At 44.1% G+C, this 26,684-nt stretch overlaps 1 protein-coding gene across 8 annotated transcripts in view; it reads right to left on the reverse strand.

Annotated features, from left to right (window-relative positions):
* LOC6545567 (CUGBP Elav-like family member 4) overlaps positions 1-19,778 on the reverse strand; it is a 127,473-nt gene extending 107,695 nt beyond the window's left edge. For 7 of the 8 annotated variants that reach the window (XM_015157661.2, XM_015157646.2, XM_015157649.2 and 4 more), the window contains exons 1-2: positions 19,615-19,778; positions 17,651-18,095 (exon numbers count right to left, since the gene is read on the reverse strand). In XM_015157661.2, coding sequence (XP_015013147.1) covers positions 17,651-17,710 — 60 coding nt within the window. In that variant the 5' untranslated portion in view covers positions 17,711-18,095; positions 19,615-19,778. Of the gene's footprint in view, positions 1-4,575; positions 4,618-17,650; positions 18,096-19,614 lie in introns of all 8 variants that reach the window. The other variant, XM_026977947.1, reaches the window with a different exon arrangement.
* Between the last annotated feature and the right edge of the window lie 6,906 nt (positions 19,779-26,684).

Here is a 26,684-nt window from a genome sequence, read left to right on the forward strand (position 1 = left end):
TTTGATGATCAAAGTGGCATAGATTCGGGCAGTGTTTTATGGGCTTTAAAACTTAAAGACACGGTTGGCCTTGGCTCTTCATTATCGGGGTTGGTTTCCGCATCTGTGATTGCTGGGGTTAGTTTTCCTATCGTTGAGGGTTGACTGCATCACACATTTGGTGTTCAGTTTTTTCCGGGCGGCCTTGTTATTATTTTAATAAGCAACTTGATGTTGCTACTCAAAATGCTGCCACGTGTCCTGTGACACGGTGTCTTAGTTTGGGTTTGTGGGTGTGTCAAAGGCAAACAAAGCTAGATGCTTTTTTTGAATATATAATTAATAGGGGACCCATAAGTACTGCCGGTGAGAAAGTGCAATGTGCGAGAAGAGTTCCGGGGGAAAATACGCAAATGGGAAATCAGATTATCTCTGGGAGATAGCAGGACATGGACATGACAAAGGTCGAGAACAATTGGAACTTGAGAACTGCCTGCTGACGCCAGTAAGCTCTACATGAAACATTATATGTTCATTATAAACTGGCACCCATTTGCTTATCACTGCCTCATTTTCACCTTCCTTCGGCTCGTCCTTTGTCCTTTGCCCTTCGCCCTCTGCAACCGGGAATCTCTGGCGCTGATTCCCTGTGATACCCACTTGAGCCTCGCAGATCCAAAAGTTTATTAAATATAAATTTATAACACGCACATGTGGCCCCTTCACGTCAAACGGAAAACAAACAAAAGTCAAGTCTGCAGCCCTCTTCAACTGAGAGGAATAAAGAGTGGGAGAGTGTGAGTGAGAGAGCCAGCCCAGGATCCTTCGGATGGCTGCTCCTTGCCATAACTTAAATAAATATGCAAACATTTCGTCACATTCCACCCACGCCCACTTTTAATTTAAGCCCACTTAACACCTCATAAAACCGACTACGTTCTGCCTGAATGAATGAATGACTGAATGAGTAAATGAGTGAATGAGTGGATGACTGAACGACTGAACAAATGTGCGAACGGGGGCGAAAGTGAGTGACTGACAGTTGCAGAGTTCTTCCTCAGTTTAATATAAAATATACACATTTTATACATTTTAATTTTTACATTTAACAACTTCCAAGCAATTAGCCCGAAAGGGTTGGTCCTCTCCTAACCACCCCTCTGTCCTCTAAGCATTCCACCCTCTTTCGGATTCCTGCCTCTTGGTTGATTGCTACTTTTGGCAAATTAAACTTGAAAGTTGTAAAATTTCCCTTGTCATTGGCAAGGACACGTGCGTGTCAAACAGGCTGCAAGCCCCATTTCTCATCTCAACCCTTGTTGCTTGCCACCGATTTTGGCGAGGAATTGTGAGTGCTCATAGCTAAATTAAAATGTATATATATCCGTATCCCGATGGAATGACATTCAATCCAGCGTTTTATTTTTGGTTTCATTGCGCTGCAGTTCAAATCCTTTCGACAGCATTGATTTGCGTGCTTTAGGCGCACAAAATTACCTCAATTCAGTGAAACAGATGTGGGCTCTGAGCCGAGCTGATCTGGGCTTCATTCGCAGGCCATAACAATTGCTGTTTATGCTGATTTTTATGCCCCCTCAAGACACACACTTTCCGCTCAGGTCTGGCTATGAATAAGTAAGTAAGCGGCGAGGATTCCTCGCTTTTGCCTCCACATTCAAATGTTGTCCTGCTCCGCCAGCTTATTTGCCATGTAATCTTAAGCGACAGGCATTTGTTTACTTATTTATGCACTTTCTCCGCCGAACAGAAAACACACTCGAACTGAACTCAACTCAACTCCCTTTGCCCATAAAGGTTAGCAACTTAAAAATCACAATGGGGGCTTTGACTCTGCCATTAGATAAGATGTGAGTGTTTGGGTGTAGGAGGGCATCCCTCTTTGGGGTATCTCTTGCTTTATTTTTATGCGCTTCGTGTGAGATTTTTATTGTGTACATACAGATCCACACAGAGGAAAGAACTCAGACACAGAGACGCTATCTTTGCCACGTTCGCTTTTATTATTTAATGGAGCACAAAATGCATTTCAGTCGCCCGCTTATTTGCTTTCCTGCCGCCATCCTGATCCTTCGACTGCTTAGGCGTGCGGTTTCGTCCTTTGGGGGTGGATGTGGGCCAGGCAGGCATGCGAAATTAATAATTTATATATGAAAATGTGCGTTAAGAGCAGCAAAATGCGAGGCGAGTGGCGTAGAGTCTTGAGTCTGTTTGCCAAATGGCTCAGGACAGAGGCGTTAGGCTGTTTGCCAAGGTCATAAGTAGGACTTGCCGAGATTGTATCCACCCATCTCGTTCATCGTAATTTGCTTAATAAAACGCGGTGTGGCATATTGCATAAAATATAAGGCATTCCTTTTGTTTCCCTTTGTTTTTCTACCGCCTTTGCGCAATTTGTAAATTGCAAACCAGATTTTTGCTCGAACATCCTCGCTGGCTGTCGCTTTTCATTTGAGACTTCAGCTGGAGAGTTGCACTTGGGGGCGGCAGGATGTCTGTCGGAAGGAGTCAAGTGGATGTTATGTGCATAAATTTCCGCAGATCCCAGATCCCAGACTCCGGGAATTCGGGAATCCGGGGAGACTACCAGGCAAAAGGCCCTGCGGCTGGGAGTATTTTTATGGAGCAGCCAAATGTCAAATTTATGCATATGAATGTTTATGGCAGATCCAGGAGGGATTGCGATATGATAAGTCCTATAAAGCGCGTATGTTTGCAGGTCCTGGCATACCCATTGCTACCCTTTAAGTGGAGCAAAAGCGCTCGGTCACCACTAGCAATTATCCCGCTGCCAGCATCCGGCAAAAGTCAATTGAAGTTGTAATGAGAATTGAAATGGCCAGCAATTAAAGGTGATGGTGGGGATGTATCCACCACCCGAACAACCAGGATTGGGTGTCCAAACGCCCGATTCCGCCGCTTTTTTCCGTCGGTTTACGCATGCCGCAGGCTCAAACACTTTGCATAACATTAAGCAGCTTCACTTCAGTTTTTATTTCGATTCAGATTCCCTTCCGTTTTCTCTTTTCTTCCGTTTCATTTTTTTTTTATTTTTTTGTGGGTCTCTGTGGTCGACCGCAGCTCCATAAAATATGCACCCAGACACACAACAAAGTGAAGTATGCAAAATGGAAGGCAAACAGTGTGGAGAGCGGGCGTTTCTTTGGCCGGGGGCGTGGCAAAGCGCCTAAAAGCATATTTCAATTAAGCTATCACCTTGAATTATTCTCACGAGCACACACACACACCCACACACAGAGAGAGAGACAAACACAGAAACCCATATACAAACACCACCGAGAGTTCTGCCTAAAAGCAGACTACTTTTTTATTTTTAATTTTAATGTTTTCATTCACCGCCAGCGGAGGAGGAGAATGTTAAAACCGCTCGTCAAAAATTTGCATTTAAATGAGGCGCAGAGGCGACTGACTGACGGGCCTGTTTCTCTGCCCTCCTTGAAAGTGGAAATTTTTATGATTGCGGTGACTGCCAAATTGTCAGTGGATAAAGGCGAGTGTGTGAGTCTGTCTGTATATGCGTGGGTGTGCCCGCTGTGCGACTGTGTGTGTGTGTGTGTGTGTGTGTGTGTCTTTGCATAAAATGTAAATATACTCTGCTGTATGAGTGGAGGGGTCAGTGAACACACAACAGTCGTTCTGCAATAAGCGAAATAATACAAGTTAGTCTACTCGGATTCCTCAGATCTTCAAAAGTGCAAAGTCAAAGCATGTCATTTACGGCCATACTCAATTTGAATCCTGCAACAATTTCTCTAATTCACAGAGCAAAAAACCTTTATCGGGCTTAAAGCTGTTCGAAAATCACAATTAAGAGGCAATTCCGGGCAAACCGGATGCGGATACACAGCGCTCCTCTGTGTTGGTTATGCAGAAATTGCTCAGCTCACACGCACACTCGCATACTCAGACGTCGGTCCATCGTCATCCTTCATCCGGGGATTTCTCTCCATCTCCATCTCACCCCACACCCTTGCTCTCTTTTGGCCAAAAATTTTTGGCATAAATGCCATAAACAGTTTATTTAGCAACGGAAAATTAACTGCAGAATACTGCCAAGCCCCCTGCAAAATAAAAAAAAAAAAAAAGAATGTGTAAGCGGCACTGGCAGACAGACGGGAACGGATGATGCTTCCCAAGTCAACCGTATATGGCCTCTGCTCGGCGCAACTCAACTCAACTCAACTCGACGCTTTATGACGTTTTACTTCATGTGCAGCTTCATAATTAAGTGACTCCCGGGGGGTGGGATGAGTTCACCCACCGAAACTAGCTCAAGATTCGGCGATGGGGGACGGGGAGGTGGTAGACACACAGGGGAGCTTTTAGTTTTGAGCCACGTGAGTAGCATCATCGCTTTGGCTTCGCCCGAGCCATAAAAACAAGCCCCAAACGAGGTCAACTGAGGGCACTAAAATGCATTTGCTTTATATTCGTGTACACGTATATCTATTGGCCCTGGTGGGGGAAATGGAATGCCAAAGGTTGTACAGAGAGGTGTATACAGATACAGTTAAAGACGCACATAAAAAGTGTTAGCAGCTCGTTTTGTGTACTTACTAATTTGATGGCTGGTGGTATTAATGGATGATGGCAACTTACCTGCAAAGACAGACAAGGGAGAACACGGAAATGTTTAATATTAAGTGATATGGTAGTGCAGAGTACTTTAGTAGTGGTAGGAAAATTGGCTAAAGTATAATTAAGTCATTATGAGTGCTCTGGGGGTGGCAAACGAAAACTGTAATTAAATATGATGGGCGATAAGAGAGAGGAGAACTGCGCAAAGCATTAAACCACATTTAAGCCCCACTATCTCCGCAGCCAAAACCCCTTTTAAAGCTCGGGTCGCAAGACCCGCTCAAGTTTCCCTCAAAAATTGATTATTGCAAACACTTTAACACGCCCAGGCACATGGCAAAGTTGGCCCAGGGCGAAACCAGAGAGAAAAAATGTCATAAAAATTCTATTTTCGTATAAAATTTCGAAAGTAATCTAATAAATATTGATTTTCATTCGTCATCGCCAGCGACGATGGCGATGGCGATGGCGACGCTTGGCGACAACAACATCATCATCAGCACCACAGGGTCACTGGGATGGGATGGGATGGGATAGCATGGAGTGGGATTGGATGGATTCGTATGGAATCGAGTGGGATGGGATGGGAAGGGAAGGGAAGGTTTGGCAGTAGGTGGTGTGTAACCCTACACGGGGACACGACATCACGGAGCGCCACACAGGCGTAGCCAATAGTCGTTATTTGATATAGTCGCCAGACCAACAACAAGCTGGCCATGATGAAACGTGCCTGGCCGCTGACCAGGACATCGGCCAGGAGCAGGAGCTGACCGCACGTAGAGCGAGTCCTTTGGCTGCAAGGGATGAAATCATGCGCGCAACTCGTTTTCGGTCAAGCAAGCCAGAAAAAGTGGGTGTGGAACTGGGCAGTGGGTGGCTTAAGGGAGGGCAAACAGTTCATTCAATCATTCAAATGTCCTTTGAACTATAAAAATACATGACACTAATAAAGAAAACGAACAAATGACACGACACCGAGCGGCAGAAGCTCCAGAGGTGGAGCAGCCAAAATTGCTATTTAGAGCAATTTATAAGCATACTTTGAGGCGCCCCCACACCCTTGGCACAGGACATTTGACATTTACGAGTGAGTCCAGCGCCCTCCATCCTTCCTGTTCGCCCCTCCCTCTCCCGCGCTCCTTTTATAGATCCTTGCCTCCACGACCACCATAAATTTCGTTGTAGCTATTTATTGCATTTTTATGTAAAATGATCCTAACGGTAAACCTATATACGTTCTTCCCTTTTTTTTGTATACTTTTTAAAAGTTGTTTATGGGGCCACGAGAAATCGAATTGCCAGTCGTGTTCCACGAAGCCCACGCGGCACGGGAACAATTTAAGCAATTAAAGGTGTGCCACGATAGCTCTGCGATTCCTGTAGCTGATTTTTACAAGAATTTTTCTATTCATTCGCCGGCAGCCGGCAGTGCATACTTTCTGGGGCTTTGGCATGATTTATCTAGCATCTACCACGTCTGCACCGCATTTTTATGGCCATATGCTGAACTCTGCCCTCGATTGCCGTAACAATCGGCAAAAGCCACAACAACTGGGCACTACAGCTGGAATAGCTGGTAGGGATGGTTGGGAATAGGAGGACACAAATCAAAACAACGCACACAGCGCCTAAAAAGCTGCTAAGGCCAGAGGATACGGCTCGGGGGCAGTAAACTACACGAAGGCTTTCTTCGCCGCGTCTGGGCCAGGCCCATGTAATCTCTGTTGACCATAAAGATTTATAGACTATTGTGTGTCGTTCACGCTGCTGCCGCAGCAGCGGCAGCAATGAAAGGAAACTTTTTGCAACTTAGCGCCAAACTTTATGCAATAATTTATATATATTGGGCGCGCGCGGTCTTCGGCTATATAAAAATGGTAGAAGCAAAACAAAACCGACAAAAAAGAAATATACAAAAATAATGAAAAAGTAAGAAAAAATAGCACCAGAAAACGCAATGCCGACGACCTACACAAAAGGCATTACCCGTAATACTCGCAGGAGCAAAAAAAGGACGAAGGAGCCAGCACAGCCGGCGTGAACGTAACGCGTGTTAGCCAACAAGGACGAAGGATGAGGAACTGCACAAGAACTTGATGGAGTAGTGAGGTGGAAGACATACACCTGCCAAGTCGGAGTGATCATACTCTGGAGGATTCTCAAATAGAAGAAACTTTTAACATCAAGTTCTTTAAATCATCAGCAATAACAGATGATGGGAGAAATAAACGTGGAACTGGGGCAAGTTGAAAGGTTTTAAAAACTTTATTGTCTAGCCTTTTGCGAAACTTGAACTGTTCTTAACCCACAAGCAGAGCTTTTTTATAGCTTGCTATTAGAACTAAATTTAGCAACCACAAGGAGACTTTATTTTACTGCACAACTCGGAAATTTAAAATTTGCATTATTTAATGAGTAGTACATTGAAATTACTTAAGAAGGCGCTTGCGAGTTTGCATTAAAATGAGAAAATAAGTCAAATATGCGGACTAGAAGCATTTGGTGTACAACTGTGTACACCACTTGTACAACTTGTACAACTTCAGTGTACAACTTCCTTACGTGGTCAATTTAGTAATTTCGGTATAGATGCTGAATGATAAAGTCAATTACACTAATCAAAGAAATTCTTTGATAACATCCAGGAAATTATGCCAGAAAAAATCCAGGACACCCGCGATCCCAAATAAGCGTAACCAGGTCCGTTGCACAGAGAGTTGGCCAGAGTTGGCTGTGGCAGGATAAAAAATTAAAAACTTCCTCCTCCGATACACCGCTTAGGTGTGTGGATCGCGCGGGGCAAGCAGTGGAGTGGATTGGAACGGAGGTCCTGGCGAAACGGGAGAGCGCGCCAAGTGTAAAAAAGAAAAACTTTTCAATGAGTTTTTCCTGTCGGCGTCGGCGGCGTCGTCCTCGGTTATGAGCCCCCTTTAAATAGCACCCCCTGCCCCCGGTCGGTTTATTGTTGTTTGCGTTTTAAATAGACTCAAGTGTTGTTGGTAGCTGCCGGTTGCAGGCATTGTCTGAAGTGCGTTTGCTGCCGCGGCTCATTGTTGTTGCGCCTGGTGGCGGGATGCTGCTGTCACTGAACACTGTTGTCCTGGGGACTCGAAATCAATCGATAGTTAATGGAAAATCGTTATTAATGAAAAGTTCGCATCTATCTCCTTCGCTCTCCTTGTGGCAGCCGGCAATTGAGCGTTCACTGAGCCACGGCAAAATGGTTGATAAAGTGCAGAAAGCGATAAAAACGAGGCAGAATGGGAACAGCGAGAGAGAGCGCTACATTTAAGTAGCAAAGTTTTCCTTTTTTTCCCTCGTAATTTCATTTGAGTGTGAAAAGTTGCACGCACATGGCAAAAAGTTGCAGGGGAAAGGCAACCCCTCCGTTTTTGTTGCTGCATATTTTCCAGAGCATAAATATTTTATGCATGCAACAAAGGCAGTCAAAACACAATGGCCAAAAAAGTTGGTGAAGGCGACTTGCTCTGTCTGTTTGTGAGGCATTTGCACCTCTAACAAAGCAGGGCTTCATTTTTTTTTTTTTTCATTTTGTAGTACTTCTGATTGAGCAAGCCGCAAAAGTTTTCCCTCTTTTCCATTCTTGCATTTTTTTTACAAATATATTTCGCATCCTTCACTTTCGATAGTTTAATGGCAGTTTAAGTAGTTTGACAGCGGTGCGAGGGGCTAAAATAAATTGATTTGCTCGGGGAACTCATTACGACCGCATCGCGATGAACTCGGATCACGCAGGACATAAATAAAGGATACCCTGTACGCGCTTCCCGGTTTCGGAATGGTTTTGTAATCACATCAGGCCGGCTGGCCAAGTAAGGAGCTGCACAATTTTTGGGGTGGCTGATTTATTGCAACAACAAAGTTTTATCATGCATATTTTATGCGTGTAAATGTTGCCGTCATAAAATTTCTCCTTCAAGAGGTCCTTCCGCACGCATGTGTGTGGGTGTATGTACATACGTACATATACAGGAGGATGTGGCATGGCCCTTTATGCGTACGAGTTGTAATGGCGGCCAATAAAGCAGCCATTCAATGGCAGCAAATTGGCATTTTATTAGCGCAACCATTTCCAGCACGCCCCCACAGAACTCCCCTGAATTTGCCACTAATTTGGATCGTACTTCGCGCGTATGTCATAATAAAAATGAGTGTTGAAAACTTTTAACAAACGACAAAATACCAGCCGCAGTTCCCGCCACCCGCATCGATCGATGATGTCCTGCCTGTGGGTGCAAAAGGATGTCGTCCTGCGCTTTGAGGTCGTCGTCGTCGCCGCCGCTGCTACTGCCTCGGATTTCGCATCTAAGGCTGGGAGGGCATAACTCAAAGTTTACTCAAGTTACTTGCGCCAGCGACAAGACAGAAAACTTTGTACTTTACATCATTAAAAAGTTTCGCTTTCTCCGCTATTTTTTTGCTCGCTCTCCCACTGTCCCTGTCCCTGTCTGTCTCCGGTTTAGCAGCTCTTCCCGGGGCTTTCGCCTTTCCCGGCAACTTTTCCGGCCAAAGACTGACTCCGACTTTGATTGTGAATCAGGCTCCGACTGAGGAGCTTAGCAATTGTCGGTTGCCCATCAATCGGGCCAAAGGGAATCGCTTAATTTGTGCGAAGCGCAGGAATTTAAAACGGGTGCTCCTTTGACCGCAACTGCTTAGAGGGAATCCCTTGTCCTGCCAGAAAGGATAGCAACAAAAAAATAGAAAAAAAAGAAAAAAACAATAACAAGGAGGAAAACTGCATACACTTAGGCGTGAGCTGGAATGCCCGTAATAAACGAGCGCGTAATAGAAAAAATCCCTGCCTCCTGGGGCGGCGAACAACAAATAAATAGTTGCAATGCTCCAGTTTGCTCTACGCTCTGGTTGGCTGCCTGCCACTGGCCACATTCTGGGCTAAGGGTTGTGGAAAGGGGGGATTTGGGCACGGAATGGGGGGGAGACTGGGGACTTCCCCTGGCTCATAGTTGGCAGCAGAAGCAAAAGCAGCAGCAGTAGTTGTAGTCGTGCGGTGGTTGCCTTTTTGTGCCCATGCGCATGGAAAATAGTTGCACAAACTTGCACAGGCACAGAGCAAAAAAGAAAAAAAAAAAAAGAATAAACGGATATAAACGAAGGCATGAAATGTACGGGTGGAAAAAAGGACCAAGGGACTGCCAACAAAGGAGGAGGAGTTCCCCGGCTTAGAGTGTCCTGCTTTGTGTATCTTTTCTGGCACGTGGGTGGGTGTGTTGGTTCTGCATTGTCACTTGGCAAGTCTCCACCTCCGCCGGCGAATGGCAGAAGATTTGCATAAAATTCCCAGTCTCGGACAGCACATGTGACTCTGGCAGCGGTGGAAGGGGCAGATGTGTGCCATTAAAGTGTTGCGCCCTGGCAATTATTAAGTTTCTCTTTTTCTTGCCAACAATTGCAGTTGTTAGCCGCTCGGTTCCGCTCGCCGAGAATTGAGAATTATGTGCAGGGGCATGCACCGCCGAGCACAAGGCGGCGTATTAGTGACAATTTAGCGGGGTCCTCGGCCGGGGAAAATGGGAAAATAGGTGGCTGTGCGTGTGCGTCGAGCGTTAAATTAGGCACGGCAGCAGGACAATAGAAGCTGCCACGCAGGACTGCAGATTAGTTAGCAAAAGGCCGGAAAATTGAATCTGAATGAGGTGTAAGGCAGAGGCTTGTGATCGCAGGTTCACCGTAGTAAGATCAAAAAGTGCTTACAATTGGATGCGTTCAAATTCAAAGTCAAGAGTTCTTTGGGGAATTAAAGATTACCTTTTATTCAAAGTCGAAACTTGAGATAAAGGAAAGCGATGCTATAAATCTCTCAGCTTTCGGACCTTAGTTGGACAACCATATGCTTCTACCGTGTGATCCAATCTCCGCCCAAGACAAGCAGAATCAAAAGGAATGCAACATTAGTTGAGATTGGATAGTCAGTGCGCCTCGGATGGGATATCTTAGACTATTCGTTTCCACTGTCGTTGGATAAATGATGCATATGCATTTCTATCTCCATCTGCATCTCCATCTGTGCTGCTCGCCGTCGCGAATGGCATTTGTATCAGGGAGGTACGTACATGTGTCATGTATTTTTTATATCCCTGCCAAACATAGTCTTTATGCTTTGACAAAATGTATACCATTTGCATATCCTCAGCTGTTGCAGGGCCCCCTGCCATTTCGCCTTCCATTTCGTATATTTTCCCTTGAAAAATGCAGCAAAAGCCAACGAACTGTAACTGGACGTCGTTTTCATCAATATCAATGGGTGAAAATCTCCTCCGCACTCCTCGCCTGCCACATCCGCATCCCCATTCTTCTGCTCCGTATTTTTCGTTTCACCAACAGAGTTGCAACATATGCTATGCTGCGAAAGTGGGCGGATGATGGGGGTTTTTCCGAGGGGGCGGGGCTGGTCTGGTGTGGTGTGGTCTGGAGTGGTGTGGACAGCAGCGCTTTTGCAATACAACGCATCATTTTTATTGTTTGTCGGCTGCAAGAAAATAGCTGCAACACCAAGAACAACAACGCCGTCTATTGAAAATAGAAAGCAAAATGCTGGAAGGCAGTACGCGGAGTATCGGGGCATCGGGGCATCCGTTCGTGCTTTTGTATTTTTGAACCCAAAAATAGAAAAATGCAACTAACTCGAGCACACAGTACGCGCAGAAAATCGAGAAAATAAACTTGAAATGCGCATTGAAGTGGCGGCATCTAATGCAGCCCAGCCGAAGGGGCAATGAATGGGGCGGAGGTTACGGACAGACTATACATTTCTGAGTTATTTTCCCCGGCACTCTCTCCGCATTTTGTTCACTCTCAGATATGCACTTTGGCATTACAATTTCCACTCTGTACCCGCAATCAGGCTAAAGATTTGGCAGAGCTGTTCCTCGTGTTATGGCAGAGATATACATTTGATTAGGTTGGGATTTAAAGGGCGAAGAGACAGAATTTCAAGCCAGAGGGCAACAAGCTCCATCGTTTCGCAGCTCTTTAAGTTCAGATACTATACCCCCCCTTTGTGCCACTAACGACATTATCAACAAGCCAGGCCAACTACAACAACAGGAACAGCAACCGCATTTAACTATCGTACACTTCACTACCTAATAAGTCTCAATTAAATGTACATAAAGCATAACACCTTGTAACATTTGCATGTTCCAAGCAACAAACTTGCCCCTAAACACCCCCCGCCTCCCATTTTCCCCCTCGTCGACGTGTTTACTTGAACAACTTCGAAAACTTTCAGCACGCAAACCTTTAACAACAAACGCCGAATACAAAAGCAACAGCAAAAAACGTATACAATCGTAAAACACCTGCTCACCCGCTCACCCACCAAAGGCAAAAAGGAAAACTGTCATTCTGCCAGTGTGTCATTCAATCATTCCCTCATTAGTTCAGTCCCTGACATTGTCAATGTCATGGGGCGATGTTCGATCGTACTTAAAGCTATTGGGTGTTTAGATTTTTTAGGGCATTAAAGCTGAGGGTATGAACCAAAATCGTATCTATTGGAACATCAAAAATTGTAAGACACTTGAAACTTTTAAAAAAGATGGATTTAATTCAACGAAATCTATTATTTAAACTGCTGACCTGAGACAAGTTCAGTGATAATCAAAAATGTTCTTTTTTTTTTGGGAATAGTTAGTAGCTTATCAACTTATTCAAGAAACCAAAGCCCCTCTTCAAGGAAGGGTATTTCTTGGCTCGCCGAGTGTCTCGTTTGGCTTTCAATTAAATATTGCTGGCTTGACTCGAACTGTCAGCCCCACTCTATACATCCTGGCCAGGACCCTCAGCCTCGACTTCAATCCTGGCCATTTCCCATTCGCATTGCATGCGTGCGTTTCAAGTGGCTGTTGCTGTTCTGGCCCGCTTCCTGTCGTAAATAAAGTGGAACTCGCTTTTGGCAACTCCCACACAGGTTGTGCCACCCTTAATGAATACGACATTATTTTTTATGAGCTGTCAAACACTATTTTCCATACATTTCTTCTCCTTCGGCTGCCTGCCGCTTTTCCCACCCACTCGAGAGGCTCATTCCAAGTTTCCTTTTGCCATTTTTATTTATCGCCCTCGAGTGTTGGTGTTTGCTGTTGGTTTTTGTGTGCGCTCCGTGTGGTTGTGCGGTTATTGTTATTATTTATATTATTTTTGATAAATGTTTTTGGGAAATTTGTATTTTATTGGTTGTTTATCGACAATTAGCGGTTTTGTGTGCCGAGTTTCCTTTTGCATAATGTAAACATAATGTAAACAGTCGGCTTTTGCTCTCTCCTTTCGATGCCTTGTTGATTTATTTGCAAAGTAGAAAAACAATAAGGATTCTACTCAAGGAAAGTGGCTACTTGAAGAGCAAATATCAATAAGGTTCACAATGTAGTAGGAGGAAATAATTAGGGTACAAAGAAAATGGAAACTGCAGAGAAAAACTGGGCCATATACGCAGAGGACCGTAAACATTCTGCATAAATAATAAACAGAAGTACAATTTATTGTTCAACCGGCAAAGAAGGCGAAAAGTCGAAAGCTAAAGGCCTCTTCATGCGGTTTTGCACTTCGGCAAAGGCATTAAAAAGTATGCAGAGTATATATACCATGTATATAGTATACGTGGATGCACAGGGAGAAAGGGAGGGCTAATCGGTCGGTTGGTTGGGAAAAGCATCTGGAAAATTTGTTCACATGACGCACGCAGCTGCCGGCGCTGCAAAGTGCGAGATTTTCCTTTGCTTTGCCCATTCTCGTCATTTTTTTTTTGGTATTTTTGCGCTTTTGTTTACATTTTGATTCAGCTATTTTCAGAAGCCATAAACAAAACAAAGGAAAACGTGCAGAAGACCAAGAACAGGCAGAAAAGAGCCGAAGGAAATCGGAGCCGGGGGAAAATATATTTGTATATATATATAAATACATATAGATATACATATATATCGGGGGAAACCTAATGAGCTGTGCAGCTTTTGAAGTTGCCTCATTACGGTGATCGAATTGAACGGAATCGAAAATCGATCGATAGTCAAATGGAAGACCCACAATTAAGGCAGGCAGCCATAGATAAGACCTGGCCTCATGGACTCGTGGAATGGGCATGGACACGCTCGAGGGTGTGCGTTAATCACGCAAGTAATTCTAATGCCCGACCCCTGTGCCGCGCTCCTGCTCCATTGCGATAAGTTTTCCGCCGCCCGAATGGGGGTGAGTTTTCCCTTTTCCCTCTCGCCCGTTTTCCCTCTCGCCCGCTTTTCTGCTTTCCCGCTTCTGGCACAAAGCATAATCAGCGCTGAACATGCCAAGCACAACAAAAGAAGCAAAGACTGTTGTTCGCTCGCCGGGTTTGGGGGTGCAGTCTGCGCTCCCTGTTAACAAAGCTATAAAACTGTCACCTCTCATAATCAAGAAACTCAAATTAAGGCACAGAGCAAGGTCCGAGTCGCGTGTCCTTCGCCATACATAATAAAAATTCAAATCATTTCAGCCCAGCATAGCGGAATTAAGAACTAAAAGGATTTCATTAGTAGTTTTTCCGGGGGGAATCTGCTTCAAAGCGAAGTAAATGAGTTCATTGGCATGTAGATTGTTAACTTCTCTTAACGATGCACGTTGATTTGGTGACCGTTTGCCAGTCTAATCACTTTATAACTCAGCACGATTTTGGTATTTGTGAAAAACTATATTTGGTACATATATCAATTTAATATCAAAATGAGTAGAAGGAATTAAGATTACTAATCACCAATTCCAATCGCTTTTCCTAATCAATTTGAAGCACATTCCCACAATGGAAGACCTCGTGCTAACCCTTCCGATATTGGCCTATGAAAGTTTCATTGGCTAGCCTATTTTCGCTGCGCCGTGGCTTCTTGGGTAGTATTTATGATTATTAGGCTGGGCAATTTGCCGACTTAAGCAATTACCAGCAAGCTAACAAAAGGCGTTGGCGCTTTTCAATATTTATACGCCTGTCACCCCCTCCACAGCACAGCAGACCGCACCACACCACTCCCATTTTCCTTTTGGCCCGTCTAATGGTATGTAAATGCTTGACGGCTTACAAAACACCGAGCCAAGCATAACAAAAGGCGACCACAACCCGTTATTATTATTGTTGCATACGTCAAGGCGTTCGCGCTGTGCGGTCTGTCTTGTTTTGCCTGCGACTTTTTGTTTCTTCTTCTGCTTTGTTTTCTCAAGTAATTTGCAGTGGCATGTAATTTAATGCGCTGCATGTGTGAGTGAGTTCCTGGGTGTATCTGTGAGTATGTGTTAGCCTCGTCGAGCTGTTGAATGCGGCCCCAGGTGGGCAATTGTGGGAGGGGCCGTCAAAAGGTAGGTATATAACGCCAGCGGCTGACAAGCCAGGGACTCCTTCGTTCGGACTCCGCAAGATTATTGGTTTCAAGGGTAAAATTATGAAATGAAGTGGAAAATTAAGTGTATGATTGTGCCAAGTGGCAATTGCCAAGAAAGCGCTGTCAAAGGAGAGGAGACTTCAAGTGGAACGGCATAGTCTCTGAAGGATAATCATAAAAGGGTACTGATGAGCGGAACTAAATGGAAAGGGGCTGGGAAAGGAACTATATATAAATCTCTCTATATATATAGATTTAAAAGAGGATATAAGGGAAATCCCTGATTGCAGAGAGGATATTGAAGCTATAAAACAATCTATTTTACGAACTCTGCTATAAAGTGAACCTACAGCAAATTGTAATATGCATTTTAGGGAGCAATCTACCAAAATTACCTTTAAAGAAACTTTTTGTTGGTGTCTTAGCGTGTGCTTGTATTATCAGTCCTACAATAAAATCAGACTACTAAGATTGCCGTAGGTAGCTTTCCCAAAAGAAAACTAACTTGCGACCCAAGGATATAACTTCCAGCGGAAAGTTCGTGTCTCTGACTCATGGCCCAAAATGCAAGAGCCCCCGCTCGAAATAAAATGAAAGCAAAGAAAAGGACCCCAAAGAACTGTGTCAACGACTTTGCTCCACTTAACCATTTAACGAGCAAGTTAGCTAACACGTAATGCCAGCAACAAAAACAACTACAACTGAGCAGCAACAAAAGGATGTGGAAAAATTCAAAAACAAGTGGCACAAAATATTGAACAACAATAGGATGGAGCAGGACAGAGAGCAGCGAAGCAACAGAGAACGCATGTGTCATCATTAGAATAGAAGGAGAGTAAGGATAACGCAGCGGAGTGGCGAAGGACTTTCGAACATCCCTGCCAAGGATAAAGGCAGACAGGACTTGCGGCCCGGAGAGCGGGCGGTCCTGGGAGTACAGGACGCGGGACGCACGCACAAAGGACAACAAAGAACGCCGGCGACGTCATCTAACGCAGCGCACAGCCCACAGCACACAGCACGCACCACCCAACCACCCGCACCACCACCCTCTTTCTGTGTGGCGCTGTGCAACCCCCATCTACATGTACGCCCGATCCTAGACAGCCACCACCATAAAAGTGAAATACACAATGAAATTTACGCAATATCCCCGAGTAACAGACTTTTCTGCGTTGGCGTTGTAATAAAATCAAAAAATAGGGAATATATATAAATGCGGAATGGGGAATGGGGAATGGAGAATAAGGGAAAAGGGAAAAGAGGGTGACAACTGGGGCAACATCAACAGCAACGACAACAACAAGAACATATGATAAAGCAGTCAGCTGAAAGTGAAACAGATAGATAGATATGGGGGCCAAAGCGGGGACTCAATGTAGTTACTCAACGCAACAGAAATAAATGTAAATCCGATTAGAATTTAAGGTTTTGTTCCTTTTCGCAAATTCCACAAAGCTGGTTGACAACTTTGGGAGAATCACCAGACTGAGGAGCGAGTGAATGTAAAAGTTGATAAATCAATATGTAGGTTAAAGGTGCGTCCATATGGTTAAAGACTAAAATCGGGTTGAAAACAGCGAGCCAGATAAAGAGATATCAGCAAAGCCGAATAAAAATAAATCACAATCTACTGCCGATTGATTGCGAGATTTATGATTCTAATTACGGAAAAATGAATACTTTATTTTTCCCTAATTGACACACTACCCAATTTGTATAATTTCAGATGCACTTTTAGAGTAGGAATCACAAAAAACCATCTTTAGCTTTTTTATATCGGCATTATTTATATTTCTTAAAAAATTAGGAAAACCAAATTTCAGCATTATTTGACAACAGATGATATATAAAATTAAAAATTTAAATCTTAGAGTACCAACAGTAAAGTCACTTTTAAAATGATGAAACTATGTTTACACTTTTTGACTCAAATTATTTATACGTCTAAACTTTATCATACAAAACCACAATTTCTTTACTTTACTATCGAAGGTTCACAATTTTAATAATTTTCTTTCGAGAAACGACTCAAGCGTCTAGAAACCCACAAAACTACATTGCAACCGAATATTTCCCATTCATTTTCCTTTTGCTTCGAATCAAATTTAATCTTTCATCGAATCGTAGTCTACTTTTTGGATTTTCTTGCATTTCTTGTCTCTGGAGGAAACGGGGCTCTTTAAGGCGGGACCAATGGACTCGCAACAAAGAAACGAGATGTTGGTCATTGTGTAGATTGCGGTGTGTTAATGGCCACGAGACGCAGACAGTCGAAACGGGAGTTACATTGACCTACACACACAGACGCACTGATTTCGAAATTTGCGCAAAAAAATTGTAACCGCAATCACCCATACACACGCACAAACGCACACTGTCACAGCGAGGACGACACACAGACACTGGGAATGATTAATTGTCAAAATATGTTGAGCAAAGCCAAAGGCACGGCGAAAAAAAGAGAGGAAAAGCGTCACAACAACATAATAAAAAGTGCGTTAGTGTGTGCGGCGATGTATGCATATGTATTTGTATTAAGTTGTCATTACGTGACTGCGGACAACAAGATTTATTATCATTTTGGGGCCCCATCGACCGCCCCTCCCCAGCACTCCCCCCTCGTCCTGCGGTGTAAAAATTCATTTGGGACTCTCGATTTTGATACTCACAGTAACTTGTTGAGCAAACTCAACCTTCGGCTGGCCGACCAATTCAATAATATGAACCATATGGAACGATTTGCTCTTGGACGTGGCGCCTTTGCGAGAAAAAATTGTAAACGATTTTCACCGATTCTGCTGGAAGCTTTTCGTATATCTTCCTCAGAAAATGACCGTTGTTTATTTGTCTAAGTTTGTTTCTTATAATTTTTATCTCTTGAATAATTCTTTTGATTACTTTTAAGCACTTTTTGAAAGTATCGTTTCGGGTTTTCACTTGAACTGTCTCTCTGTACTGGTTACTTATTGATTTTAATGTATTTTCGTGTGGTTAGCCTTCTATAATGTGTGTATGGCTTAGTGTTTACAATAATTTATCTTATCTGTATTTTCCAGTATTTAAACACACGCGTGTACTTCTCTATCTCTTTTTCTTTCTCTCTCTCTCTCTGATCTAAAATCGAATTAGAATTTGTGTTTTGTGAATATTAGATTGTGTTCACTGTAAGCATGGGTAATTCAATTATTTTCCAAGTACGTTTGGCTTGGAAAATTCTCTTGACTGTGAGTTTAATTGCTTGGAATTAAGGTGAACGCCGAGAATGGCAAGAAAATCAATCTGGGTAAATATTTATTGATGTATTTATTGTTTTTGGCAAAGCAAAATGATTTATCATTTTCATTCAGTGCACAGGCGTGCTTGTGAGTGGGGCAAAGTAGAAAATATGGAAATTTTCCGAAAAGGTGTAAATTATTTCATAGGTTTTCGAAAAAGTGTAATGTTAAAAAAAAAAAAATTAACAAACGTTTTCACAATGCACAAAAAGAATTTCCAAGCACTTCACAAATTGACAATCGTATACCATCAATCACTTTAATAAAAATGTGGAAAAAATATTCCAGTAAACATTTCACATCGACTTGGAACAAAAATGTAAACTCTTCCAATGCACATTTTCTTTTCTATGTCACTCCAGAAATGAAAGCCACCTCCCAGGAATATCAAAAATTAGTAATGCGATTTACGACCATTTCAACACTCATCGATAATCAAAATCATTTCGGTATTGGGCCAGAGAAAATAATTTACTGTGAGTGTGGACGGTTTGGGCCACATCAAAGCGGCAGTAAAACAGTTTAACCAACTGAAAAATTTCTACCAAATACTGAAATAGCAAATCGCTGGCCAAAGAAAGGAAAATCATGCTCTGCTGGCCAAAAATCATTAAGAGCAATGCATATTCAATTAACAGGGCCATATACAAGTATATTGGCAACTAGCACTGGCACACAGCTACACAACTACACTTGGAATACAACAAAGTACAGCAAACAAAACAGATTTTGGCGAAAAATGGTTTCAATGGGATCGAGTGCTGGAGAATCGGAATCGAATTCGGAATGCCATGGAGATGGAAACGAAATTATGGAATGCTCAAAATATTCAAATTCAATGTGAGAAACGCTTTCGGTGCTACGCGCTGCTTTGCTTTTGGCTTGGTTTGCTTTAGTTTGGTTGGCTTTTTGGGCCAAAATTTTAATTGAAAATGTTTTCGTGTGCTGCGAGCGTGAAACAATTTTCGTTCGTCTGTTTATCTGGGCAAATTGAAAAAAATACATCGAGAATAAAACAGAGCGTGGAAAAATTTCCAAAAAAGTAAACCTCAGGCCCAGAGAGAATAATAAAAAACAAAAAAAAAAAAAAAAACAACCTGATCGGCAATTGGGTTTCCTCTCAGTGTCCAGTTCTGTTTGGAAATTTGGTTGTTTACAAATTGTTTCTAATTATTTTCGGGTTTGTTTATCATGGCAGTCGGTCTATTTCTGGAGCTAATGTTAATGATGCTGATGGAGAGATTTAACAGGAATCGAGTTCTAATGAGTCAGAAGGGAGTATCATCTATGGGAATTATGTACTTTGGAGCATAAGTTTGGTTTTCAGGGTGATCTTAGTGGTAATTGCCCTTGCTTACAGATTTAACAGTTATATATTTGAATTAGTTGTAGCTTGTTTTGTGTTATGGGATTGAGTAAACGAATTTTGTAAACTTTGTTTGCGATTTTTGTGGCGAATTTGATTTGATTAAATTGGCTGTTATATTTGTAATATATTTTTGAAGCGAATTGAAATTTTTTAATTTTAATTGGTTGGTTTTCTTTGGTTTGGTTTGGTTTCGTTTGGTTTGGTTTTTGGTTGCTTGTTTTGTTTTGCTTAAATCTTTTTCATTGAATATTCGTAATTTGTATTATCGCTGCGTCTCAATATGCGTTTCTGAATCGAAGAACAAATGTCACACGACAGTCGACGAGAACTATACGAAATATTCCGACTTAACTACACAGAACTCAATATCATACTGAAAAAGGACGGCGCTTACAACGGCGTCCAGAGCCCCAAAGATCCGAACCGAACCCGAACAAGTCCCTCGTCCGAACCCGAATCGCACCGAACTTACGCCCACCCGACCAATTCGAACCAGCGAACGCAACAGCCCAACACGCCGGCAAAACAACAACGCGCTCACGTTCGCGGTGGAAAGCGCATGGGTGGTGGTGGGTGGGGTGGTTGTTCCACCCCCACGGCCGTTCGGCACATTTGCCGAGCGTTGCATCGAACATGTGTGCCGTCGAACCGGCGCGTTCATAGCGCTCACAGCGTTCAAAGCCGAAGTGTCGTATGCTCTATCGGATCTGATGGGGTTGTAACCTCGAGAGGGGATGTTTGCTGCCACTGATAATGGCTCGCTTGTTGCTCGCGAGGCTTCTGATTAGAAGTTCTGATGGCAGATCCTCCGGATCACCAGCTGGTAGCCAGTCCAATCGAACTGGAGTGCACAATCGCGGCACTTTGGGGCATAACAAACACAGCGGCAAACACGCCGAATGGCGGCACTCTAGCTGAGCAGGCTGGAAAACCCAACAAGGCCTAAAGGGAAAATCCCCGAACCGTCGGAATCGTGACTCGTGTTAGCCGATTCACGCGCAGGCGAGGCTCTCTCGCTAGCGCCCTCTCGCTCTCGCTCTCCAGGCCCCCGTTTCGAGGACGGCGGGTGCGAGCGAGACGGCCAGACGGTTAGTTTTGGGCCCTAGATATGTAAGGTGCCTTGTGTAGTGGAGCGGAGTGCATCTGAGTGGGAGAGCGCGAGAGCCAAGTGCCGGGCTTACTGGCTGGTTGTCTGCCCGCCGATTGTAGGGGGTACTCGTAGGGTATTCAAAGGGTGGCGGTGGTGGGTGGTGGGTGGTGTTGGGTGGCAGTGGGCGGCAGCCAAGGGGAGTTATGATGAGGCCGAACCGTGCAGATTGGCAAAAACATGTGCGTTTCACTGCCCCTCCACTGCTCGGTGGAGAACTCGTGGAGTTGTGGAAGTTGTTTTTGCATTTTCTGTTTTGACTGGAAGTGCTCATCATTGCGATGATAATTTTCTGTTGAATATTTATGAAACACATGACTCACAATGTGATTAAGGCTGCCGCCTAGATGGCCCAAAAGGCGAGCCACACACAACGTGGCTGGAAAGCTACGCCAATAAGAGCAACGAAGAGAGTTCTCTAAGAGCGTTAGTCCTTGCTGAAGAGCGAATGGGTAGTACGCACCCACACAGGCACACCATTCACCGAAATTCACCGAAATGTTGGCAAATTCATCATCATGAGCTTGATGTTGATGACGACGCACGAAGACAGGAAGAAATTAATATGCGAAACGCAACAATTTTTGCCAACTACAACATCCACAACAACATCCAAAGCAGATGGAGAAACACTTTTTTAGTAGGGCTCAGAGCCGGCAAAAATAACAGCAACAAGGAAAACATCTGCGAGGCATTGAATAATGCCAGCCAAGTTTTGGGGCGCGGCTTGTTGTGTTTTTTTTTTCCACGGGGGTTTCCCCTTATGGCCGAGACACACTTTTGGCTTGTACTGCGAATCGGTTATGGCTGTGATTGATTTCCCAAGGTAATTTCGCAAAGAGACCCCTTATGAAAATATAATTGGGCACGAATACCGATTACTGCCAGCAATCATGACTTTACAACTGTTGGTGGTTTTAAGTAGTACGAAATAGTAGTAAGAAATGAATACGCAAAATGCCTTTAAGAATGATTTGATCTATTGGGCTTCTACTGATTTTCAGTATTATACTTTTTATGAATTTTCAGTGGAAATTATTTTAAATGGGATTTAAAAATATGTACCAATAGAAGCACTAAGAAGTGTTAAGAATCGCTTTGTTTGGATCGGCTGCTCATTGGTTTTGTGTGAAAGCCATCAATGCCGGCCAATTCCCGCTGGCCAGCTGCTTTTATCCGCCAGCTAATATGCCAAATCCATCAATAGTCAGCTCGATTTGGTCGAGTTCAGTTCGGCTGAGTTCAGTCAGTCATTCATTCAAGCTGCTAACAATCTCCGCCGTTGACAGACTCGGAAACCTAACAACCTGCCAAAGCAGCAATGAATGTCGTCTACTCAGTTGCCTGTCCATCTGGCCCGCTCCACCCGCCGATCACCAACCCCCTCCCCCGCCCTCTACCACTCGCCACCCTGCCCTTTAGCACCACCCCAACCACCAACCATCAGCCACCACCCACCACCCCACGGCACTCCATTCAAGCGTTATTATTGTAGCTAGCTGTTATTCTTTTCCTGCTATTTTTGCTACGCGCTTTTTGCTCTCGGTTCTTTGTGCGTGGGTGTCTGTTTCTATCTCTCGATGTATTTGTGTGTCACTAGGATACGCAGAAGCATCACGCGCCACAGCCACCCAGCCATTCCGCCCAATGCATCCATCCAGCAACCACTAGAGCAGTCGGAACCGGAGCTTCAGGACCCGTCAGGACCTCATCCTCGTCCTCATCCCGCTTCCCATTCCCCGGCGACCGTGGCCGCGTTGTCTTGGAGTTTTTCAATTTGATATGCTCGACCGATTTTCGCTCATTTCAAGCGCGGGACAACGTTGTCAGCATCGTCAGTCCGGCGATGTTGTTATTGTTTCCTCGCGTTGCGCTTGTCGTCGCCAATTTATCGCATTTTTACTTTGATTTTGCGTTAATTTTTGGACATCAACAGCCGCGCCGCTCCTCCCGAGAGGCTCTCGTTTTGCGGACCGAGTTTGCTGTGTATTTAGCGCTAAATGGTGTGTTGATATTTTCCTTCTTCTATCTCCAGAGCATTTTCCCATGCCCCCTGGCTCCGAATCCTGCTGCCCCTGCTGCCCCTGGAGGCACTCAAGTGCGAAGGCATATAATCAGTGTCAAGATGGCGACGATGATATGAAATCAATTTTACAAGCCGAGCAAGCTATGTAGTTGATGGAATGCTAAGCGTAAAGCTGACTGAGAAATTCTCAGCAGTTCCACCGCCAAGTGTTGGCCAGAATAGATACGCGGTGAATCCGTCCAGTACAGACTGGTATTCCTTTTTATTTTTGAGTTATTGAATCAAGTCTAGCTGGCCTAAGTCTTCGTGACGAAAAGCTGATAAGATATGATATTTAGTTTAATATTTCTTGGAATAAGCCGAGATGAAATGATTGTTTGATGGGGAAATTAAGAATCTCCAGCCAGTAGTATAATAGGGCATGCTGTTGATAATTATTATACAGAATATTACGCTTTATTTGCTATATAAATTTCATTTCAACTTGTGGAATATACCCTTCTTCAGGAGCACTTGCAATGAATATAAGAGAACGGGTTTAATGTGCACTAACTTATTATTGCAAAAAGGAAATAAGGAAAAGGGAACTTCTTCGAAAACGTTGAACGCCATACTAACAGGGCTCTTAGGGCATTTTACGAATCAGTTATGAAACGGAAGGCGACTGGTTATGGGCTAAATACACTCAACTTATCGCTTTTAACATATTTTCAGACGTCTATGCGCCGGAACTTTGCTGTACGGTACGACATTATTAAATCCTAAACTGGCAATAAATTCAATAAAACGAAAAATCACCAATGATTTTTCTGCCATTTACTTGGACTTTATGCAGTTGGACATTATCTGACACTCCCACGGCCCCATACAAACCTATACACATAGCCACTTACACCAAGTCAATGTCATTTGGATTTTACATCTTCTATACGTACAACAAGTCGTTAGGCCGAGTCGGGCACTCAGCTCCAGAACCATTGCCTTTATGCATCAACGAGCACACAAAAGTGGAGGAGCCCTCCGCATCCGCATCCGCATCCCCATCCGCAGCTCCTTGCCCCACCACATGGTCGATATTTATGCGAAAATCAAGCGATAAATCTAAATTATATGCCAGTGCTAAAGCTAATGCCAGAGCAGCCATGACGGGGCAGCCTGGGCTCGTGAGCCACCCATCCTCCTGCTCCTGCTCCAGATCCCATTGCCCATCCTTGCACAAGGAGTATTATTATGATGATTAGGCATCCTTCGAATGGCCTAATTAAAAACGAAACGAGTGGAGATGCTGATAGATTTTGATTATCATATAATTAGGAGGAGTCTCGTGTGCTCTGGGCCGCATTTGTCATCATCCATCAGGAGCGAAAAGGTCGCCGAGCGGTATACTTTTCCAGATGCCTGTCAAAAGTTGGCCCCCGACGAACACTGAACCCAAACTGAATGTCCTGTCATACATGTCGCAAAATTTCATTACGTCTGCTACGTTCCTAGTGCTGTGTCGTCAAGTTTTCGTTACGCTGTCAGCCGGAGGCGAAGGGGTCAGAGGGCACCACATCCTCGGCATCAGCAGAAACGCTCTGCGGTCGAAAATTAATGAAAATTTCATAAACTGACGGGGCCTATGTCAGTATGTCTGCATGTGTATGTGCGTATCCGTGTAGCTGTCTCAGCAGCAGCAGCAGCAGAAGCAGCAGCAGCAGCAGAAGCAGAAGCCATCGCAGTGTTTGCGGTTTGCCATCATAACTTAATTAACAGCCGCACAGCCCAAGCGTTCTGTCTCGAAACCCTAGGCCAATATCAATCCCAACAGCCAGTCGAAACCAAACCAAACGAATCCAATCCCATCCAATCCAATCCGGTCCCAACCCCGTGACCTGATGTCCCCCCGAGCACTGATAGATACTGGGCATGATTCGCTGTCATCCCCTGCTTTGCATCTGACCCATCTAGGGCTGATCAAGTTATAAATAGTATTTCATATTTCACAACCGACGCTCGTCGACCCAAAGAACTATGTCAAAGTAGCATATGTTAGGCCAAGGGGGTGGTGGCTCAAAGGCCGGCCGACCGGCAACCCTTTCGGCCCCTTGGGGCATCGGAAACTTAAGGGCGGCACCAGTCAGCCAGCCAGCCAGCCAGTCAGCCAGTTCAGTCGCCCAAACACGTACTCATAATAATATTTCACTTTGGTCCCACGGAGGAGGTTTCCGCTGCCCCTCGCCGGTTTGCTGGTCTGGTCTGTGTTGATAAATTGGCGACAGGGTATAAATTAAGAAATTGTACACTAATTGCGTAAAAAACTTGCTGTAGCTGCATACTTTCTGGCGGTTTTTCAATGCCACCGCGGAAGCGGGAAGGATATGGAAAGGGAAAAGGATCGCAGGACGAAGAGAGGGCGAGGGCGCAAAGTGCGTGAAAGTGTTGCCGCATTGTAAAAAGTTTTATTTATCGATTTTGTTTTGCGACCCGCAGCAACCAAATAGCCCGCTCACCCCCACCACCCATCGCCCCCCGTATCTTGCCCCATTTCAATTCCAATTTTATGTTGTATCAAAAATTGTTAAAGCATACATTTTGGCGTTTGGCAGCCACTGACTAAGTGGGTGGGGTAGGGGGCTGGGGGCTGGGGGCGGGGGGTGTGGTACCCATCATCTGCGTGTTGCTGTTGCTTTTGAAGTTTGCACAACACAAAAACCGCAAAATCTAATTAACGGGGCGCTTGGTCTTGGTCTTGCCATTGTAGAGAAGGGGGCGTGGCACCCGGAGGGGGCGGCATTTGTGGGCGGAGGTAGTTTTGCGAGGTGGCGCGGTTAGCGCGGGTTTTCTTTTGCTGTTCCTGGCATTTGGCTTCGGGGCTTTTCCTCCCTGCCTTCTTCGCCATCTCGTAGCCGCTGGAACTGAAACTGAAAGAAACCAAAAAGGGAAGCTGTGGAGCTGAGCACCGCTTTCAAGAGCCAAGCCAAGAATAAATCGAAAGTGTTTTCCGAGCAGGTGACAACCAACACTTTTGCCAACAACATGCCATCAAGCCACAGGATCGATGTCTCTTTTAATGGCGTGCGAGCTGCTTTGATTATCACCTTCAAGGATATTATGTTTAAAGAGATATTTGGCAATCTTAACTTCAAACGCGTCGCGGGTATTTTGTGTGAATCGAACAACAAATTATTTGAAAAATACCTAAAAAGTATCCATGAAATATTGTACATTTCATTTTGAAGGTTATTCAAGAAATGTAATAATAATGTAATAATAATAAAAAGAAACTGCTTACAAAACGTATGAATCTTGAATACGCAATAAAAGCACACAGATATTATATTGTATCTGTAGAATTCCCAGAAATTGAAATATAAATCAATTCCCAGATATTCATCTCCCAAGAAAAATACTTTTAAAATAAAATACTTCTGAGAAAAAAATCTGTACCTTAGACAACTTTGAGTCCAAAATTGCCCAAAAAGACACAATATGCTTATGATTAATAAAACAATTAAAGCTGTTGAAGTGCTTGGGATACTTATTCTCATCTTAGGCACCCCATCTACATCGTCTTTTCCGTATTTTCACATCCTTCGGCTACCATTTCTTTGCCATTAATCTCACTTGAACAGATTCGTCCTGCTGCTCGACAGCTGTGTCAACTTTAAGCATCATTTAAAGTATTTGGTTTGTTTGTCAATCTTGTTTTACATATTGCACGGAGTCGGGAGTCCGGAGTCTGGAGTTGGGAGTCTGGCCCTCCTCCTCTGCGACTCTATCTGGATTGACAGACCTCAGTTAGTGTCATCATAATCATTTTGTCATTAATATGTCTGACTGGCCACAGGACGCGTCGTCGTCGCTCTCGTCCTCGTCCTCATTCTCCGTTCTCCATTCTCATTCT

This window comes from Drosophila erecta, unplaced genomic scaffold (assembly GCF_003286155.1).
Source record: "Drosophila erecta strain 14021-0224.00,06,07 unplaced genomic scaffold, DereRS2 tig00000021-arrow-pilon, whole genome shotgun sequence".
Lineage (NCBI taxonomy): Eukaryota > Metazoa > Arthropoda > Insecta > Diptera > Drosophilidae > Drosophila > Drosophila erecta.